This window comes from Podarcis cretensis (assembly GCF_951804945.1).
Source record: "Podarcis cretensis genome assembly, chromosome: 8".
NCBI classification, from domain to species: Eukaryota; Metazoa; Chordata; class Lepidosauria; order Squamata; family Lacertidae; genus Podarcis; species Podarcis cretensis.
This window is the reverse complement of record NC_137177.1, coordinates 50,928,601-50,946,712: the sequence shown is the minus strand read 5'-3', so window position 1 is coordinate 50,946,712 and position 18,112 is coordinate 50,928,601. Positions and strand designations below refer to the sequence as shown.

The 18,112-nt window shown below is 46.8% G+C and overlaps 1 protein-coding gene across 1 annotated transcript; it reads right to left on the bottom strand.

The window, feature by feature from the left end:
* Window positions 1-127: 127 nt before the first annotated feature.
* On the bottom strand, window positions 128-6,561 carry LOC307222559 (cadherin-1-like). Its single transcript, XM_079987938.1, has 9 exons — window positions 6,437-6,561; window positions 5,170-5,316; window positions 4,831-4,974; window positions 4,181-4,325; window positions 3,599-3,774; window positions 2,702-2,785; window positions 1,082-1,224; window positions 859-997; window positions 128-394 (listed from the first exon to the last, which is right to left on the bottom strand). The coding sequence occupies exons 1-9, from the start codon at window positions 6,485-6,487 to the stop codon at window positions 308-310; spliced, it is 1,116 nt and encodes a 371-aa protein (XP_079844064.1). The 5' UTR covers window positions 6,488-6,561; the 3' UTR covers window positions 128-307.
* Between the last annotated feature and the right edge of the window lie 11,551 nt (window positions 6,562-18,112).

The following is an 18,112-nucleotide window of genomic DNA, read 5'->3' as shown; positions in this document are numbered from 1 at the left end:
TCTCCCCACTCATGTTCCCCAGCAACTGAGGGAGCCCTACCTAATCAGTAGAGCACACATGTTTCAAGGACCCAGACCCAAGTCATGGCATCTCCAATTTAAAAGAAGAGGCTTACAAGTATCAGTCTTTAGATTACTCTCACATTTACTACAAGGCAGCTGCTCATGGCCAAGCCCCCAGCCTGAGGCTTGGGCCAGAAGTGGCCGTGGATGTAACCACAGCTCTCCATCCGCTGGACTGCGCCAGCTCTCTCAGAACAGGCACCCCGGTTTGCTGAAGCAGCCCCTCCTGCTGGCCAGTCTCCCACTAGCTTCCCCTGTAGGTGGTGTAGGAATAGGGGCTGAGCAGCAAGGGGATGTGCACTTTTTCTTCCTCTGTGATGGTGAAGACAATCTAAAGAGAGACAAGCAAGAGGATGTGTAAAGACAAGGGAGGGGGGAATAGCAGGAGGTTGGTAGTGCTCTTTGGTCTGAGATCTTTCCTTCGCTGCACTGGGCTTAGCCCAGGAGAAGACATTTGTCAGGGGCACAAATGCCTGGTCTGCAGCACCCCTAGTGCCCAGTCCTGGCACACTTCTAGCTTTGTGCTCTTTCAGGGATGTCCCATGCACAACATCTAGCTCTCCTACCAACCACCTGGGCCTCTTCCTGCAGGTTTCTGAGGGACTTCATGGCGTGCAGCCTTCATAATGTGAAGTTTATGCTGATTTCTCCCATTTTCCAACGTTGTGCTTCTCCTGCCAGGAATTATATCCCTCAAAGGGCAGTGAGTGGTGGTCCCTGCCATCATCAGTCCTCCCTATGTAGGAAGGAGCCTCCCCCCTCCAGGTGTGAGTTTCATCTGGGAACCAAACTTACTTCCACATAAGGGTAAAAGCTGCTGTATCCTTGTTGCTCCCAGTATTCCCTCGTCTCAAAGCGCAGCTTATAGGTGCCAGGTTTCAGCTCCCTAGGCATCGGGCTGTTTCTGTCCAAGCGCCCATCAGGGTTTGTCTTGCTGGAACAGAATAAATGAGGCTGAAACGGCAACGGCCCCAGCCCTACCAAGGGAGGGAGATGGTCCTGCTTCATCCCCTCCTACCTCTTCATGAGCTCTGCCCACGGACGTTGGGGATCCTCCAGCTTAGAGAAGTGCATGGCCAGGCCTTGGGCAGGGAGGCCGGTGAGCACGTTCAGTGCGTGGACAGTCAGGAAAGCGTGGTGGACCTCATCGGAACTAGCCACCTGGGATTCAGAATGGAGAGCCGGGTGGAGCAAAAGCCTCTGTACGAGTTCCTCCCCCTCCCAGTTTCCTAGGTCCATCGATTCCCAAAGGAAGATGTCCTTGCCACTCTCAGCAGCAGGCCCTTATTTTCCAAGCTCTTTCTTGCTGCTCTCAGCAGTTTTTCCTGTTTTAAAATGTTTGCTTTTTCTCCCAGGTGCTGTGTGCATGGGGGCTTTCTGTGAGGTGTTGTGGGGAGAGAGGGAGCAGAGCTGTGCTGTGCCTGTCAACAGCACCCCACCCACTGCTCACCCATCCACCAGCTGTGTGTTCAAACACAAACTCTGCTGGTGGATGGGTGAGGAGTTTTGCTGGGGGTGGGTGGGTGCGTGGGTGGGTTAAGGACAAGATGCCCTCGGCAGACCCTGCTTGCCTTCTGCTGTCCACACTGCCCATTCATTTGCCCAAATTGTAGCCCTGCAGCTTGACATAGTGCCTGCTACTGTTTGTACAGAGAGGGCAGGTAAGCAAGTAAACGAAGGTGCAGAGGAGGTTCAGGGGCAGTGAAGGTCAGCAGTGGTCCCCACTGGCTGTGTCAGGATGGGCCTGGGCAGGTGCCTTACAACACCAGCCCCTTGACAGAAGCCCTGGCTGACAGAAGTCCATTCATCCACTCTTAAGCATGGCGGAGCAGTACTCCTGGGTTTCAAACAGAGGTCCTTCCCAGCCCTATCTGGAGATGTTGGGGATGAACCTAAGAACACTGAGTTATGACCCCTCTCCACCCAGAAGGTGGGCCTGAACAATGGCAGCTCTGCTCCCTGTCCCATGTATGATTTCATTGCCTTCTTAAACATTTGATCCCTGGCCACAGAGTTCCTTTACTTTCTGGCACATGCCATGAAACTCCCCAAGACAATCAAGAGTGTGGCATTCAAGCTTCTTGTTTTTCGTGAGCTGCAAGAAATATACATTCCCATCCCCTTGCCAAGTTTCCCAGTGAAACACCAAAGCAGGAAGGCTGTCCCTTCTCTTGGGCTGAGCCCACCCACCATCCTAGGATCTCTCACCACCTGGCGTCTCCCTCCTCCGTCCCTCTGTGGTGGTTGGTTTCTCTCATCCATTCTGGGGCATTTCTGATGCAGCCCCTTCTAACTCCACTTCCTCCTTGCCTTCCACTGGCAGCCTGCCTGCCTGTCATGACTCAGCAGAAAGTCTTAACCCTTTTGTTGCTACGAGGGCAGGCTCAGTCGGGTGCCCCCTGAAAACATGAGAAAGGGGCCCAATTCATTTCATGGCAAGGGGGGAGGGTTCCATCTCCATCTCTACCCAGCCTAATCTGTAAAATATACAGTTCTTGGGACCTCTCACTTGAGTAAAATGCAGCAAGCATTTTGTGGGAGAACCAGCAATACTGTCATGCCCCAGCAAGAGCAAAAAGGAAGATACAGGAGCAGTTGCATGGTTACCCGAGAGTATTTGTGAGTTCCCAGTCCTTACTTGGATCACTGCTGTTGCTGTAGTGCTAAGACCTTCTCCTAAGCAGTCTGTAGCCTGCAGGATCAGAGTGTATTGGGGGGTTACCTGTAAACAAATATATCCATTAGCATTTGGGCAGAGGGGATCAAAGCGCCAGAAGGCAAAGCAGTGTTGTGTAAGATCCTGAGAGCCCCACTGGCCATGTAACTCGAGGAAACTTCAAACTCACTAGGGTACTTCCAGATACAGCAAACTGAAATGGGACAAAGCTGTTATGCTAGACCAGGCACAGGCAAACTCAGCCCTCCAGATTTTTTGGGACTACAGTTCCCATCATCCCTGACCACTGGTCCTGCTAGCTAGGGATCATGCGAGTTGTAGAGCAAAAACATCTGGAGGGCCAAGTTTGCCTATGCCTATGCTAGACCACCCTTGTTATTAGGAATATGTGAAAAGAAAATTCTTCATTATTGCAAACCATACAGTTAAAGCACATGACTTCCCCCAGAGGATCTGGGCAAATGTAATTTGCCCCTCACAGAGCTACAATTCCCAGCACCCTTGACAAACTGCAGTTCCCAGGATTCTTTGGAGGAAGCCATGTGCTTTAAATGTGTACAGCTTATGTCCACTTCATCTTCTGTTTAGGGCAGCCCTCCAGATATTGGAAGGTGGCAGTCATGCTGTTCATCTGCTCCAGACTCAAAGCCTTCCCTCTTCTCTTTCAGAAATCCCTTGCAAGCCCCTCCCCATCCTGCTTGGTCCCCCTCCAGCTAGCCTCTAATCCACCAGTGCCTTATGGCCCAGTGTTTCCACTAGGAGTGAAGCACATCAGCAGAGCCAAGGGTTGCCTCAAAGGGGAAATTTGGCATCATTAATCATGCCCTCTCCCTACACAGCCAGGACCCAGCCACTTACCGTTCTGTCAAGTCCTGGTTTGTTCAAGCTGATGACCCCTGTTTTATTATCGATGGCAAACATTTGGCTCTGTGGCTTTGTGGGGGTCTGGATATCGAGGGAGTAGGTGATTACCCCATTGTAGGAATTCACAGCGTCATCTATGTCAGTGGCTGATACTTGTGTCACAAAGGTACCTGGGTGCGTGTGCCACAAAAGTCCAAAGTTCAGCTTCTGAAGTGCATCACACACATACCCGCAACATAGCCGATCATCCCAGCTTGGAGGACTCTGCCCCAGACAGCTCCAAAATTACCTCTTAGCCTCTGAGTGAATGCAAACTGTGCAGCAGCTGGGTGTGATCTGCACTACTTTTATGCCAGTCCGCAAGTTATGGTGGGCTCAGTAGTGACTGCCCAGGCCATACAGGTAGAAAAAAGCATAGTTAGGGGCCTGGGTTTTGCACACATTATACCCCCTCCCTTTGTGGGTGCTCCTTCCATAAAAAATGGGCAAAGGATATAGGCATTCAGAGGCAAATAGTAGGGGTTTCCATACATTCAGTTCATGCATGTGCAACCAGACAGACAGACAGACACGTACCTGGCGGGGCTCCTTCTGCTATGGAGCCATGGAAGATGCTCTGGGTAAAACGGGGCTTGTTGTCATTCTGATCAAGCACCTCGATGACTATCTCTGTGGGGTTCCTCACAGGCTGCCCAGTTGCACTTACAGCGTGAAGAAAGAGCTGCAGAGCCAGCAGGGTAGCAATTGAGACACTCCCCAAAGCTGCCTCTCACCCTCCCAGACACCTTCCCACAAGAGTGTAGAGCTGCCCTTCTCTTCACACCAAGAGCACCCAGGAATTTACATTAGGGGCTAAAAAGTATTTAGATACTGTATGCTGAGAATTAAAAAATGAAACTAAGCTGAACTTTCTCCTCCTTCCCATAAATAATGGTTGCTAATACTATTGCTTCCCGGGGATTCCCCAAGAACTGACATAAAGCAGCAGCAAACATGTGATTTCCACTCTTTCCCTGTCCCATAACACATAGCAGCCTTCCCCAACCTGGTGCTCTCCAGCAGTTTTGAACTACGAGTCCCATCAGCTCCAGCCAGCACAGCTATATGATGCTTGGGCTGATGGCAGCAGTAGTCCAAAGGATCTGGAAGGCACCAGGTTGGCAAAGGAAGTTTTAAGAGGTGCTGGGAGGTTCCAGGGTGGCAGAAGCTAGCACAAAGGGACTTACAATGTATTTGTCTTTGGTCTCTCTGTCCAATGGCATGGTCACCATCAGCCAGCCTGTCTCTCTTTCAAGGATGAAGATGCCTTGAGGAGGTCTGTCTGCACCAGTCCCAGTGACACTGTAGAAAGTCATGCCATCTTTACCTATCTGGTTGCAAATGAACATGTCAAAACTGAGAAGGTCTGTTTTCTTGTTGCCTCCCTCTATGCCTCCCTCAGAGGTAGAACACAGAGAGGGATTCTGAGCAGGTTCATAGGAGGAAAAGAAGTCCTCCGAGCACAGTGGTTCTGAGCTGTTCAAGGCACATGAAGAGAAAGAGGCAGTTGCCTTCTCTGTCTATACCTGCAGCAGACGCTTGGGGTAGGGACCGATGCCATTCTCCATGACCAATATTGGAGGCAGGAGTTGCAAATCCCTTTTCTGCCTCTTCAGATCAAGTCTGGATTCTGGAAAGGTCAGCACTTCTGCCCAAGCAAATAGGAAGGAGACCTGCAAGGGGGAAAGAGAGTTGCATTATTATTATTTTTTTTAAAAAACTCATTCAGAGCCCAATCCCATGGCATCTTCTATGTGAAGACAAGTTTGGCACTCCTTAAGATTTGTAGGGATCTCGGGACAGGACAGTGCTGAACCTCAGGATTCAGTCCTGGAACATGTGAAGGAAGACACGTCCTGGAATCTGGACACACCTCTATGTCAAGAGTATCTTCCTTCTATCTTAAATGTCAGTATTGGGTTTGCATTATTGTTATTTACCTGAAGTCCTTTCACTTCATCTACCTGCCACAGGTAGCAACCAGTCTGTTTTGCAGCCTCTATTGAGCAGTAGTCAAGGGTAGAGCTGATGAGAGTGGAGATGGGCCAAGAGGCCTTGCCATGGCTCCCACACCCATGGCCACCATCTTGTTGACCCCTTGGGCTAGCCTTATTTGTTTTATCTGATCCCTCTGCAAAGCCAAATGCTTTGCAGTCCATGGAAGATTCATGGTCCCTGTTGACAGTTTAAAGGTTGGTGCTCCCTGGTGGTTGTTTTTAAAGGAAATGCATGTTTGCTGATTCAACATTAGTTTGGAACATTGGCAACTGCTCTTATCTTCTTGAAACCTATTTGCTTTGAACAACTATGCTGCCGGTAGAGTACAGTGTAGAGAGACACAAGCCCAATATTATGAAACCTTCCTCAGCCCAGTAACATCCCCATGCTCATTCGATGGTCACATCTCCCCCACACTCTGTTCATGCTCCTCTTCATCTTTATCCCCACACCCCAGCTCTTCCACAAGGCCATGTTCAACACAGTTGGGGGACAGCACCCATACTTTGCATGCAGGAATTCCCAGATTCAAACCCAGCCACTGCCATCCTTAAGGATTTCTGGTTTCAGCAGCACAGCAAAATCACTGCCTGGAGTCTTGGGGAACTGCTACTAGTCAACACTAGTTGGACAAAGAGCCCGGCCTGGTGTAATAAGGTTGCTTCATGTGTTGGTACCTCTTCTGCACCTACAAAACCCTTAACCCAGCCCCTCCACCATTAATGCCAAGAAGATCCTTCTACAACACCAAAGATACTAGCCCCGCTTCGCTTGCTCTTTGGAAGACAATCCTACCTGAGAGTGAAGAACCAGGAAGAGCAGGAGGCTGACCCTAAAGAAGCACATTGTCCGGCTTCAGCTCTTGCTCCTTGCCTTCTGCAAAACTCTGGCAAAGGGATGGCAACCCAGGTGACTAAGCTAGAGCAAAGTCTGCCTGGCAAGTCCCTTTGGAGGAAGGCTTAAGGGCAAATTGGCAGGCCTGGGGTATTTTGACACACCACATGGAAGCAGGCCACAGTTCATTCAGCATGTGGGACTAAGTGAAGGGCATGTGCTTGTGCCCTAGGAACATCTCTTGCAGGTGGCACTGCCCTCCATTGTGCAAGTCTCATTTATTCTGGCAGGGTAAGCATTTATTCTGCTCTCATTTGGGAGCAGGTATTCTCAGGACTCGACCCTCTGAAGCTCTTTCGAATATCAGAGCTCAGTTTTATGGCCTTTCTCCCTTTGTTTTGATTCAGAGCAGAAATTTTCAATAAAACATGGAGCGGAGGAAGGTGTTGTTATGAAAACAGAGGAAGCCACTTTCCTTGTGCAGAAACGGAGGAGGGTCTGTCCACTCTCCCTTTCACAGTAGCAGGAGAGTGCCATGCCTAGTCCTGACCTCGTGGCAGACATAGCTTCCTCAGAAGGCAAACCAGGTGCCCCACAGGTTGAGGGCCTTGAGGAGCAGGCAGAGGCTCCTGGAACAAGTGATGAGGAGAGCCCCTGGGGACATACCTGCTTAAGAACCCTTGGAGCTGTCAGAGAGGTGGAAGTGCCCCCTGCCCCGCCCCAGTCCTCAAGAGCACTGGTGCCAAAAGCTTTTGGTCCAGATTGAAGAGCAACGATACAGCTTGCATTTATAGAACCAGAGCCCCCAGTCCACTTGTGAATGTGAAAGCCTTGATTCTCCTTCACTGCCAGCAATTGTGGTTAGAGAGTGGTTTAGGAGGCTAGAGTATATAAGACCCCTCTCCTGCCCTTTGAGCCTTTCATTTGCCAGAAATAACACAGATCTCTGGCTCCTTGTTCCTGGCTTTGGGCCCCCACCCCCCTGAACTCCCTGTGTGATCGACTGTGGACCATTTCCTGACTTTGCTTCTGCATCGCATGTTGGACCTAGACAGATTCTGTCTGCTGGACCTATGGAACTCTGCCCTCTTGGCTAAGTGTCTTGGTAAAGGCTTTTTACCCTCCTGTGACCGAGGCCCCAGCCCTGGAGGAAAGTGCTGCAAGAGTAAGTAGAAGGAGGCAGACACTCACACATGGGCACCACTGTATTATATCAAAAGACTAACCAGGATCTGGTCCTCATTTGTCTTGACATTCTCTTTAAATCCCCATAGCAGAGATTTCTCCATGAAGTTGTTAACAGCAAGCTGATGTACAGATAGCAGCAGCAGAGGTTTCCACATTGGTGCACAAAGAACGGCAGCCCACCATTCAACTTCTGAATGAGGTTTGTTGCTTTATGTTATAAACTGGTTTCAAGCTAACACGGTTGGCAGAAGCGCTGCACTTGGCCACCACAAGAGGGCACTGTGAGTATACAGAAAGGTTTCAGCCTCCACTTATTCACCCCCCTCGACCACCAGAGTGGTATTTAAGTAAAAGACCCCAGACTGAGTGATCTGGTGGAAGCATTTCTCCAGGCCAATGCAAAACAGGTAAGGTATTATTATTATTATTCCTGTCATCATAATTTTAAATAGTAATGGAATAAAGAAGAATAATTGAAAGAAAGGCAGGGTGTAAGTGTAATAAAGATTAAATTGTTGCTATTATTTATTGGACCTACAATTTTCATTGACTATGCAAAAGCCTTTGACTGTGTCGACCATGGCAAACTATGGCAAGTTCTTAAAGAAATGGGAGTGCCTGATCACCTCATCTGTCTCCTGAGAAATCTCTATGTGGGACAAGAAGCTACAGTTAGAACTGGATATGGAACAACTGACTGGTTCAAAATTGGGAAAGGAGTACGACAAGGCTGCATTTTGTCTCCCTGCTTATTTAACTTATATGCAGAATTAATTATGCGAAAGGCTGGGCTGGATGAATCCCTAGCCAGAATTAAGATTGCCGGAAGAAATATCAACAACCTCAGATATGCAGATGACACAACCTTGATGGCAGAAAGTGAGGAGGAATTAAAGAACCTTTTATTGAGGGTGAAAGAGGAGAGTGCAAAATATGGTCTGAAGCTCAACATCAAAAAAACGAAGATCATGGCTACTGGTCCCATCACCTCCTGGCAAATAGAAGGGGAAGAAATGGAGGCAGTGAGAGATTTTACTTTCTTGGGCTCCATGATCACTGCAGATGGTGACAGCAGCCACGAAATTAAAAGACGCCTGCTTCTTGGGAGAAGGGCAATGACAGGCCTAGACAGCATCTTGAGAAGTAGAGACATCACCTTGCCAACAAAGGTCCGTATAGTTAAAGCTATGGTTTTCCCAGTAGTGATGTATGGAAGTGAGAGCTGGACCATAAAGAAGGCTGATCGCCGAAGAATTGATGCTTTTGAATTATGGTGCTGGAGGAGACTCTTGAGAGTCCCATGGACTGCAAGAAGATCAAACCTCTCCATTCTGAAGGAAATCAGCCCTGAGTGCTCACTGGAAGGACAGATTGTGAAGCTGAGGCTCCAGTACTTTGGCCACCTCATGAGAAGAGAAGACTCCCTGGAGAAGACCCTGATGTTGGGAAAGATGGAGGGCACAAGGAGAAGGGGGCGACAGAGGACGAGATGGTTGGATAGTGTTTTCGAGGTTACCAGCATGAGTTTGACCAAGCTGCGGGGGGCAGTGGAGGACAGGAGTGCCTGGCGTTCTCTGGTCCATGGGGTCACGAAGAGTCGGACACGACTAAACGACTAAACAACAACAACACAATTTTCTCTGCATTTTTATGAAGATTTTAGAAGGGGCTGTCACTTCCCTCAGGTTTGTAAGTTAAGAGGCATGAAAGGAAAGAGGAAGTAGAAGAACAAGCAAAATTCCAAATCATTTACTTCGGTTTTGCTGGCCAAGTGGCCATAGGATTTGTCAGAAGCCCCCCAAGGCCAGTGGAACCTGAGATACGCCACTGACGAAATATGCCAAGCAATGTCTGCCAATGAAGACGTGCCATTAGCAAAAATAAGCTGTTACTTACACTCAGACCCAACATCGCTCAGGAATTCGAATGGGACATAAGGCGGCACCAGGACCAGACGGCTTTGGTAGCGCTTTTGATAAAGCTTTTCAGGAGACTTTAATGCCTTCTTTAATTTTGCTGTTAAATGACGTTTTGGGGAGTGATATTCTCCCAAAGTGCTTGGTCCACATCAGAAATAATTGTTATACCCAAACCAGGAAGAGATGCTGTGCCTGTCATCGCCTTTCATCAGGCCTCTGTCCGCACAAACGACATGAATTAAAACCCTATTCACATTCATAGGGGAGCAAATCGAGGTTGCCTCTTGTTCCCCCCATTCTCCCCCCTTTCCTTGTAACCATTAGCAATTGCACTACATCTAAGCCCAGGTATGAAGGGGTACTGGGGATGGGGAGAATAACATTTATTAAGCGTCTGTGCTAGTTATATGGTATGCATGTAATCTAATTAATGGAAAGCTTTATCAATGCTTAAATTAGAATTAGATAAATTTGGGGGGGAAATAGGGAGTCTTGGAGCTAATCCTAAGAAGTTACTAATAATGTGTTACGATATGTGGGAACAAATTAACCTTAAGCAATGGAAACCCATTCCACTCTGTAGGACAAATTTCAGATATATGGGGTAAAAAACTGTAAATTGAATAAATTATATTCCATAAATTATATCATACAAAAAATGTGGGTACATCCTTTTATTAGACTTCTTTGTTCCTGGAGGTTTCTTCACCCTGACCAGAGAGGAAATCCAGGCCGGGCATCAAATTTGGAAGAAGATGGAGGGGGAGGAGGAGAGGCAGAGATGAAGGAAGGGAAGGAGAGGGAAGGACAACTCTATTCAGTTGAACTTCTTCTCCTGTGACTCCTTTGTTGAGTCACAGATGAGGCAGGTTGAATAGGGGATGATTCCACACTATTCCCAGGAACATTAAAAAAAAAAAGTAATTTTCAGTTATATACATTTCAATAGTTTTACAGGCATTTTAACATTTCAAAACTCGACTTCCTCCTCTTTCTACGGTTCCTTAAATTTCTATTTATTATTTCCTGCATATTCTGAATTAACTTATTCTTTTATTCATCTACTTTAATTATTTACTCTTATGAAACTGCAGGTCATTACAATAATCCTGCCAATGTCCTTATTTGTTTGCAATTTATTTGTACATATTCAGTAAGCCATTTCCATTCTTTTATAAAAAGTTTGTTTTCTTGATTTCTTATTTTTCCGGTAAGTTTTGCCATTTCTGCATAGCCCATGAGTTTTTGTATCCAGTCGTCTTTCGTTGGGACTTCTTCTTTCCATTTTTGAGCTAATAACATTCTTGCCACTGTAGTCACATACTTAAATAAATTTCTATGCTGTTTAGGTAGTTCTACCCCTATAATTCGCAGAAGGAAAGCTTCTGTTTTTATTTTATTTTTACAAATGTTATTTTAAACATATTTTTCAATTCATTATATATCATTTCCCAGTATGCTTTAACCAGGACCACCATATATGATAGAAAGTACCTTCTTTCTCTTTGCATTTCCAACACTTATTTGATTTAGATTTATACATTTTTGCCAGTTTACTCGGTGTTAGATACCTTCTATATAACATTTTCACATAGTTTTCTCTGAAACCATAGCATGCTGTAAATTTTATATGCGTGTTCCACAATCGTTCCCATGCTTCCGTATCTACCGGTATATTATAACCAATATCTATTGCCCAATGTATCACTGAAGATTTTACTTGCTCATCCTTTGTTTCCCAGTCCAATAATAACTTGATACATTTTAGACAGCACTTTAACATTACATTCCAACAGATCTCTCTCCATGTGTGATATCTGTTCCCCAAACCCTCATTTCTTATCTTTCTACTCTTCCTAGGAACATTAAACAAGAAAAGACAGAGTATGTCAAAGAGTTTTTCTCTCAGCCTGCTCTTCCTCAGAAGGCCTGTTGGGCCTTGGAGTCTCCTGCAACAATCTAGTTTATGTATGGGTGGGCGGTGTTGGTTTTTGTTTTATGGATCAAATTCCAATGCCAAAGCATATTAATTGTATTTGCCCTCCTTACAACAACAGTATTTAATTAATTAATTTGATTTCTTGACCGTCCTTTACCACAAGGCTCCAGGTTGCCTCTCAACAATAAAACATACAATTACAAAACAAACAGAACAGTTCTCTACATAAAACAATGCACATTTAAAAAACAACAACACAATTCCGTGTTTAAAAATAGTTCCAGTAGAGATGCAAACTGGGATAAAAATCCCCACTTAAAAGGTTTATGATGCCTTAACTTCCCTAGAGAAATAGGTGAGATATAAAAACAATAAGTTTTTGTTTTTTTAAAAAAATTAAAAATTTAAAAACCTCCTTTGGAGCCCAATTGCTCTCCAGGATGGGAAGCAGATGGCTTGGCTGCGCAAAGACTTGCTATAGACCTTACTCTGTCAGAACATATCACAGAGGCTGAAAATGCGCTTGTGATAAAAGAGGGAGATGGGGGCAGTGAGTGACCCTACTCTCTATTCACCATGCATGATACCAGGAGGGGTGAGGAGGGTTTGGCTTTGCACAAATGAAATTGCAGTTCCAGGTCTGCCTGATCCATTTACCTGCTAATGCCATTATGTGGAAGCAGTTAGTTCCCTTATTTAGCCCTCAGCAACTTAGGCTCCAGTATCTGAAGCACAGCCACCTTATATTTGGACCCTCTTGGACATTAAGATTGGCGGGAGCTCTTGGTAGTTCCACCACCCGCCTGGTTCTTTATGGCAGCCCCAAAGCTGTGGATTTCCCTCCCTACCTGGCACCACCTTTTTCAGCTTTCCTCCTGTACTGAAGATGCAACTCACTGGCCAAGCCTTTGAGGTTGAGGATATAAATTTTAGGACCCACCTTAGTCTCTTGAGCGCAGTTGCCTTAACTTATTTTAAGTTGTTGTAACCCTCCTGGAAAGGGATGTGGGTGGCACTGTGGGTTAAACCACAGAGCTTAGGACTTGCCGATCAGAAGGTTGGCGGTTTGAATCACTGCAACGGTGAGAGCTCCCGTTGCTCGGTCCCTGCTCCTGCCAACCTAGCAGTTCGAAAGCACATCAAAGTGCAAGTAGATAAATAGGCGGGAAGGTAAACGGCGTTTCCATGCGCTGCTCTGGTTCGCCAGAAGCGGCTTAGTCATGCTGGCCACATGACCCGGAAGCTGTACGCCGGCTCCCTCGGCCAATAAAGCGAGATGAGCACTGCAACCCCAGTCGGCCACGATTGGACCTAATGGTCAGGGGTCCCTTTACCTTTACCACTCCTGGAATATCATGGTGAAGACTGGGTAAGAAAATCATCACCATCACCATCACCATCACCATCATCAAAGATAGCTCAGTCAGTAAAGCATGAGACTCTTAATCTCAGGGTTGTGGGTTCAAGCCCCACATTGGGCAAAAGGTTCCTGATTGCAGGGGGTTGGACTAGATGATCCTCAGGAACCCTTCCAACTTAGCAATTCTATGATTTTTATAATAATTAGCTTTAAGTGCAAGCTGCCTCAGTCACTATACCGAGCAAGGCTGGGGGAGAGAGCAGGGAGAATGGGAAGCTTCAGAGTGTCTTCTCCAAGTTATTGGACATAACTAAAACATCTCACAGTGCTGATGAAGGGTGGGTAATAAGAAAATAAATAATTTTAATACTACTACTGCAAATGATAATAACCAGGCACGTCCAAGGGTAAGGACCTCATTGCTATTTCCAGGGTGAATTGACAGTCAAAAACAATTGCATATTAAATAAATTTTTAAAAGCAACAATAACTATACAGTTTAAAATAACAGCATCAGTTCATATCGAGGACAGATAACCACTGGGATAAGGATTTTTGAAAGGTTGGTTGAAAGAAGGATGTCTGTAGCAAGGACTGGCCCAAGGTCACATGGTAAGCTTCATGGCCAATGCTCTAACCACTACACCACACTGGCTCCCACCATCATGTTGAGACTGCAGTTCAACCCTGTCATCAAAGCAGCCTTTCCCTCCAGATGTTTTGGACTACAACTCCCACCAGCCCCTGCCAATGCAGCTGTTCCCATTAGCATCATGTGGCCATACTGGCTGGGGCTGATTGGAGTTGTAGTCCGAAGCACCTGAAGGACACCTAGTTGGGACGGCTGCATGGAGGCCTTGCAGTGGCCCAGTGGGGGTTGGGAGGAAAGGGACCTGGAAACCTCCCAGCTTATCCTGCCAGCCATGCATGGATGAGCCGGAACGAACAGCCGACTCGTGGGCTGTGAGCAAAAGGAGATCAAGGCTGCGTTTGCAAATGCCAAAGGGATGGAATCACTCATGAACCAACGGACAGGCCCTGGGTGGGGGAAGGGAGGGATTGCATACAAAACAACCGAAACCGCTCCCTCTGGCCTGCTGAGGGAAGAGAGAAGCACCTTCTGTTTGCATTCCGGCCCATCTACCCTGCTTTCATGGAGGAGGAAATGCAGATCAGAAGGTGTGGGAGAGGAAGTCGGACGCTTTCTCTGGAAATATAGTTGGCAGGTGGCAACTTGATGAAAGCTGAGCTCCATCAGGATATTGTGCCACGGAGAGGCCTCAGGTGTCACCTCTGTGCCCAAATAAGGAAAGCTCAGCCTGCCATGAAAAGGCACCCTCCTGGTTCTCCTGTCAGGATCTCCTTAGAGACCTTTAAAGCAGGGCCCCATTCCCTTGTGGGGAATTTCCTAAGGGCCACATGCTAGGGGTGGGTGGGGCCTGAGGCAAAAGTGGGAGGTGCAATGAGTTTCATGCAGAAAGCTAGTTTCTACACACTCTCTCTTCAGCCCATTCCTGCCCACTTGGAGGGTGTAATCTCCCAGGCTAAACATAAGGCAGCTGAAGCAATGTGAACATTATAGGCAGTGGCGTAGCGTGGGGGGTGCAGGGGGGGGCCGGCCGCACCGGGCGCAACATCTGGGGGTTAGGGTTAGGGGGCGCAAATCCACGGGTTAGGGGGCGCAAATTACTTGCCTTGCCCCGGGTACTGACAACCCACGCTACGCCACTGATTATAGGAGCAACAGCCTTGCTCTTTGCACAGCCCTGAGAGTCACTTACCTTCCTATCCATCTTGATGAACCGTTCTGTATAACTTTAAAGCTTGCACAGTCCTACAGGAACAAAAAAATAAATCCATCTGCCATATTAACTGGCGTTCAGAAGCACTCAGGAACTAATGGGAAATAGAATCCTTTTAACTGTGCTAGCTGCCTCCCCCCCCCCTTTATTGAAACAAGAACAAATAATTCAATAATATATAAGAAAAAAGAAAGGTAACAGAACTGAATAAAAATTAAATACACAGAGAAAGAGACACCACCAAATTTGGGTTGTTTTGTTCACATCCTCTGGGAAAAATAATTATCTTTACTTGTGTTGTGGTGGTGGTGATAGTAACAATTTTTTTAAAGGTCACAATATTCACCTCAAGGCCTTATGATATTCTCACTTAAAAGTGAAACATTACTACTAATTCCAAATAGTAGCATATTTCACAGGGGGCATTTGAACACTGTTACCATTATTAATATAAGCAGTATATTTTTGCCACATGCTTTGAAAATGAATCTTTTTTTGCTTGTCCTCTAGTATCACTTAATGTTTGAATTACGGTAATTTTCCAGCAACAGATATGTAGCAGATTTGATTTGCTGACCTTTAAAGCCCAAAATGGCTTCGGTCTAGTATACCTGAAGGAGTGTCTCCACTCCCATCGTTCTGCCCAGACACCGAGATCCAGCGCCGAGGGCCTTCTGGCAGTTCCCTCACTGTGAGGAGCCAAGTTACAGGGAACCAGGCAGAGGATCTTCTAGGTCAGGGGTCTGCAACCCGCGGCTCCGGAGCCGCATGTGGCTCTTTTACACCTTTGCCGCGGCTCCGGGGCGGATACTAGCGAGGGGAGGAGGCGCATTGTGCGCCCCGACAATCCCCACTGTGGCGGGCGCTGTACTGGCTGTGACATCGCATGGGGGCGGTGCGTGCGTTAGTCACGCACCGTCCCGACGTCACCTTCCCGCCCGCCCGATACATTGTAAGGGGCATGTACGCTGGTCACTGCATTGAAAGGGGGCATGTACGCTGGTCACTGTTTTGAAGGGGAGTGAAGAACACACACACACAAAAAAGGTAACTTGTTAATTTAACATTTATTTATATGAGGAGGAGTAATTCTGAGGGGTCAAACAAAGAAATAATAAAAAAGTGACAACAAAGTTATTTTAATAATGACGAGTTTTGCGGCTCCCAGTTTTTTTTTCTTCGGAAACGGTCCAAGCAGTGGCGTAGCGTGGGTTGTCAGCACCCGGGGCAAGGTAAGTAATTTGCGCCCCCTAACCCGTGGATTTGCGCCCCCTAACCGTAACCCCCAGGTGTTGCGCCCGGTGCGGCCGGCCCCCCTGCACCCCCCACGCTACGCCACTGGGTCCAAGTGGCTCTCTTTGTCTTAAAGGTTGCAGACCCCTGTTCTAGGTAGTGGCACCTGCCCTGTGGAATGCCCTCCCACCATATGTCAAAGAGAAAAACAACTACCAGACTTTTAGAAGACATCTGAAGGCAGCCCTGTTTAGGGAAGCTTTTAATGTTTGACGGACTATTGTATTTTAATATTTTGTTGGAAGCCGCCCAGTGTGGCTGGGGAAACCCAACCAGATGGGTGGGGTATAAATAAATTATTTATTATTCTTATTCTCATTATTGACTATACCCCATGGTGCCATTGCCAGCTTGTTGGTGCTGTGGCTTGGTGGTTAGAGAGATGCCCTGTTTAGCTTGCAGTGGCTCCCAGGAACATCCTCTCTTTTGCCTCCTCTAATACAATCTGATGTTGGCCAGACATGGAAAATGTTAGAGTAGGAGGATAATCCATATTCCCAAGTGAGCTTGAATTTGCCAGACCCAAGTGCTAGACGCAGGTTGTTACTGGAAGCTGGTTCTGTCAAACAGGTGTCTCTGGCTTCCCTCATAGCCTGCCCTGAATGAACCTCTTTCCCTGCTGGATTCTCCTTCCCCCAGTGGGTCTTGAACCCTTCCTCCAGGAATGGCTGTATCTCCTTTTCTCCTAAGGGGCTGTGTGTCCTGGTGGCTTCATCTGCTTTCCCTCCATGTGTTGAGATTTTTTTTTAAGTGTATGAGAACAAGGGAAAGGCCATGGCTTAGTGGCACAGCAGCTGCTTTCCATGCAGATGGTCCCCACCACCTCTAGGAAGGGCTTGGGAGAGATTTCTCTCTGAAATCCTGGAGAGGAGTAGACGGTGCTAAACTAGCCGGGCTCACAGTTAAATATTTGTTTATTTTTATTGCTATCCAGCCTCTTCCACCCATGCTGGGTGTTCCGAGCAGCATACAAATACAGTAAAACACTAAAATCTTAACCACGGCCTGGGTCATTGCTGACTGTGCCACAGGATGGTTTGGCTATCATCCATGCTTTGTTGTGTGTGTGGTTTGCCTCACACCTGGCTGAGTATATTATATAAAGGCCATTCTCTTGGCATAGTGGTGGCATCACCCGCTCTCTCCCTGGTGTGATTTGTTTAAATGGCTCTATCAATCTAGAACAGTTTCCTGTTTCCCAAGACAATCCCCTGGATGCTTCTAGGAAGCAGATAAGTGAGGCAGAAAGCAATGGGCCATTCCCTGACCTCACCCCAGTTGCTTGCCCCCCTAGCCACCAATATTCAGAGGCAGGCTACCTTTGCACATGGAGGTTTTCATGTAGTGATTGTGGCCAACAACAGTCACAGGCAGGCAGCTCTTCCTCCATGAATTTGTCTAATCCAGGGCTTGGGGAGACTGTGGGCTTCCTCCAGATGTAGATGGACTACAACTTCCAGCAGCCCAGATCATTGGTTGCACTGGGAGGCTGATGGGAGCTGGAAGTCCAAGAGCACCCAAAGGGCCACAATGTTCCTCATCCCTCATATGATTCTTGTAAAGGCCTTGAGCCTGCTAAGAGCCCATTTTCATGGCCCAAACTGGACACAAAGTCCTTCAGTCTTTTGCCAACTATTGATTCCATAACACACTTACCTGCATATATTATAGCTGTGGTTTCATATTACCCAAGTACCTGTTTTTAGCCTATTCATTGGAAAACTGATTAAAGAGCATTAATATTTTAAGAAGAAATACAAGTGACCTTTAAATAATGTTTTTGGCATTCTGGTTTTTTTAAATTAAAAAAAAAGTCTGTGGATCTTCTGATTTGATTAGGGTTTTGTGTCTTTATTATTAATATCATCATCACTGATTTATTAATCATGTTCTAAATCCCCACCTCAAGGTAATTTACACACAAGATAATTAAAAGTGAGTTAAAACCACAAATAAATTTAAAACTAGTCTAAAACCATAGCAAGTGGGCACTCATCTCTAGCTGGGAAAGCCTGACAGGTGAAGGAAGCTATACCTCTGAGCATGGCAAAAGGGCCTTTTCTGACTGTTGTGAAGCTGTCCACAGGTACCTTCAAACAGGAATGAGAACGCGGGGTCCCAGCTTAAATCTTTATG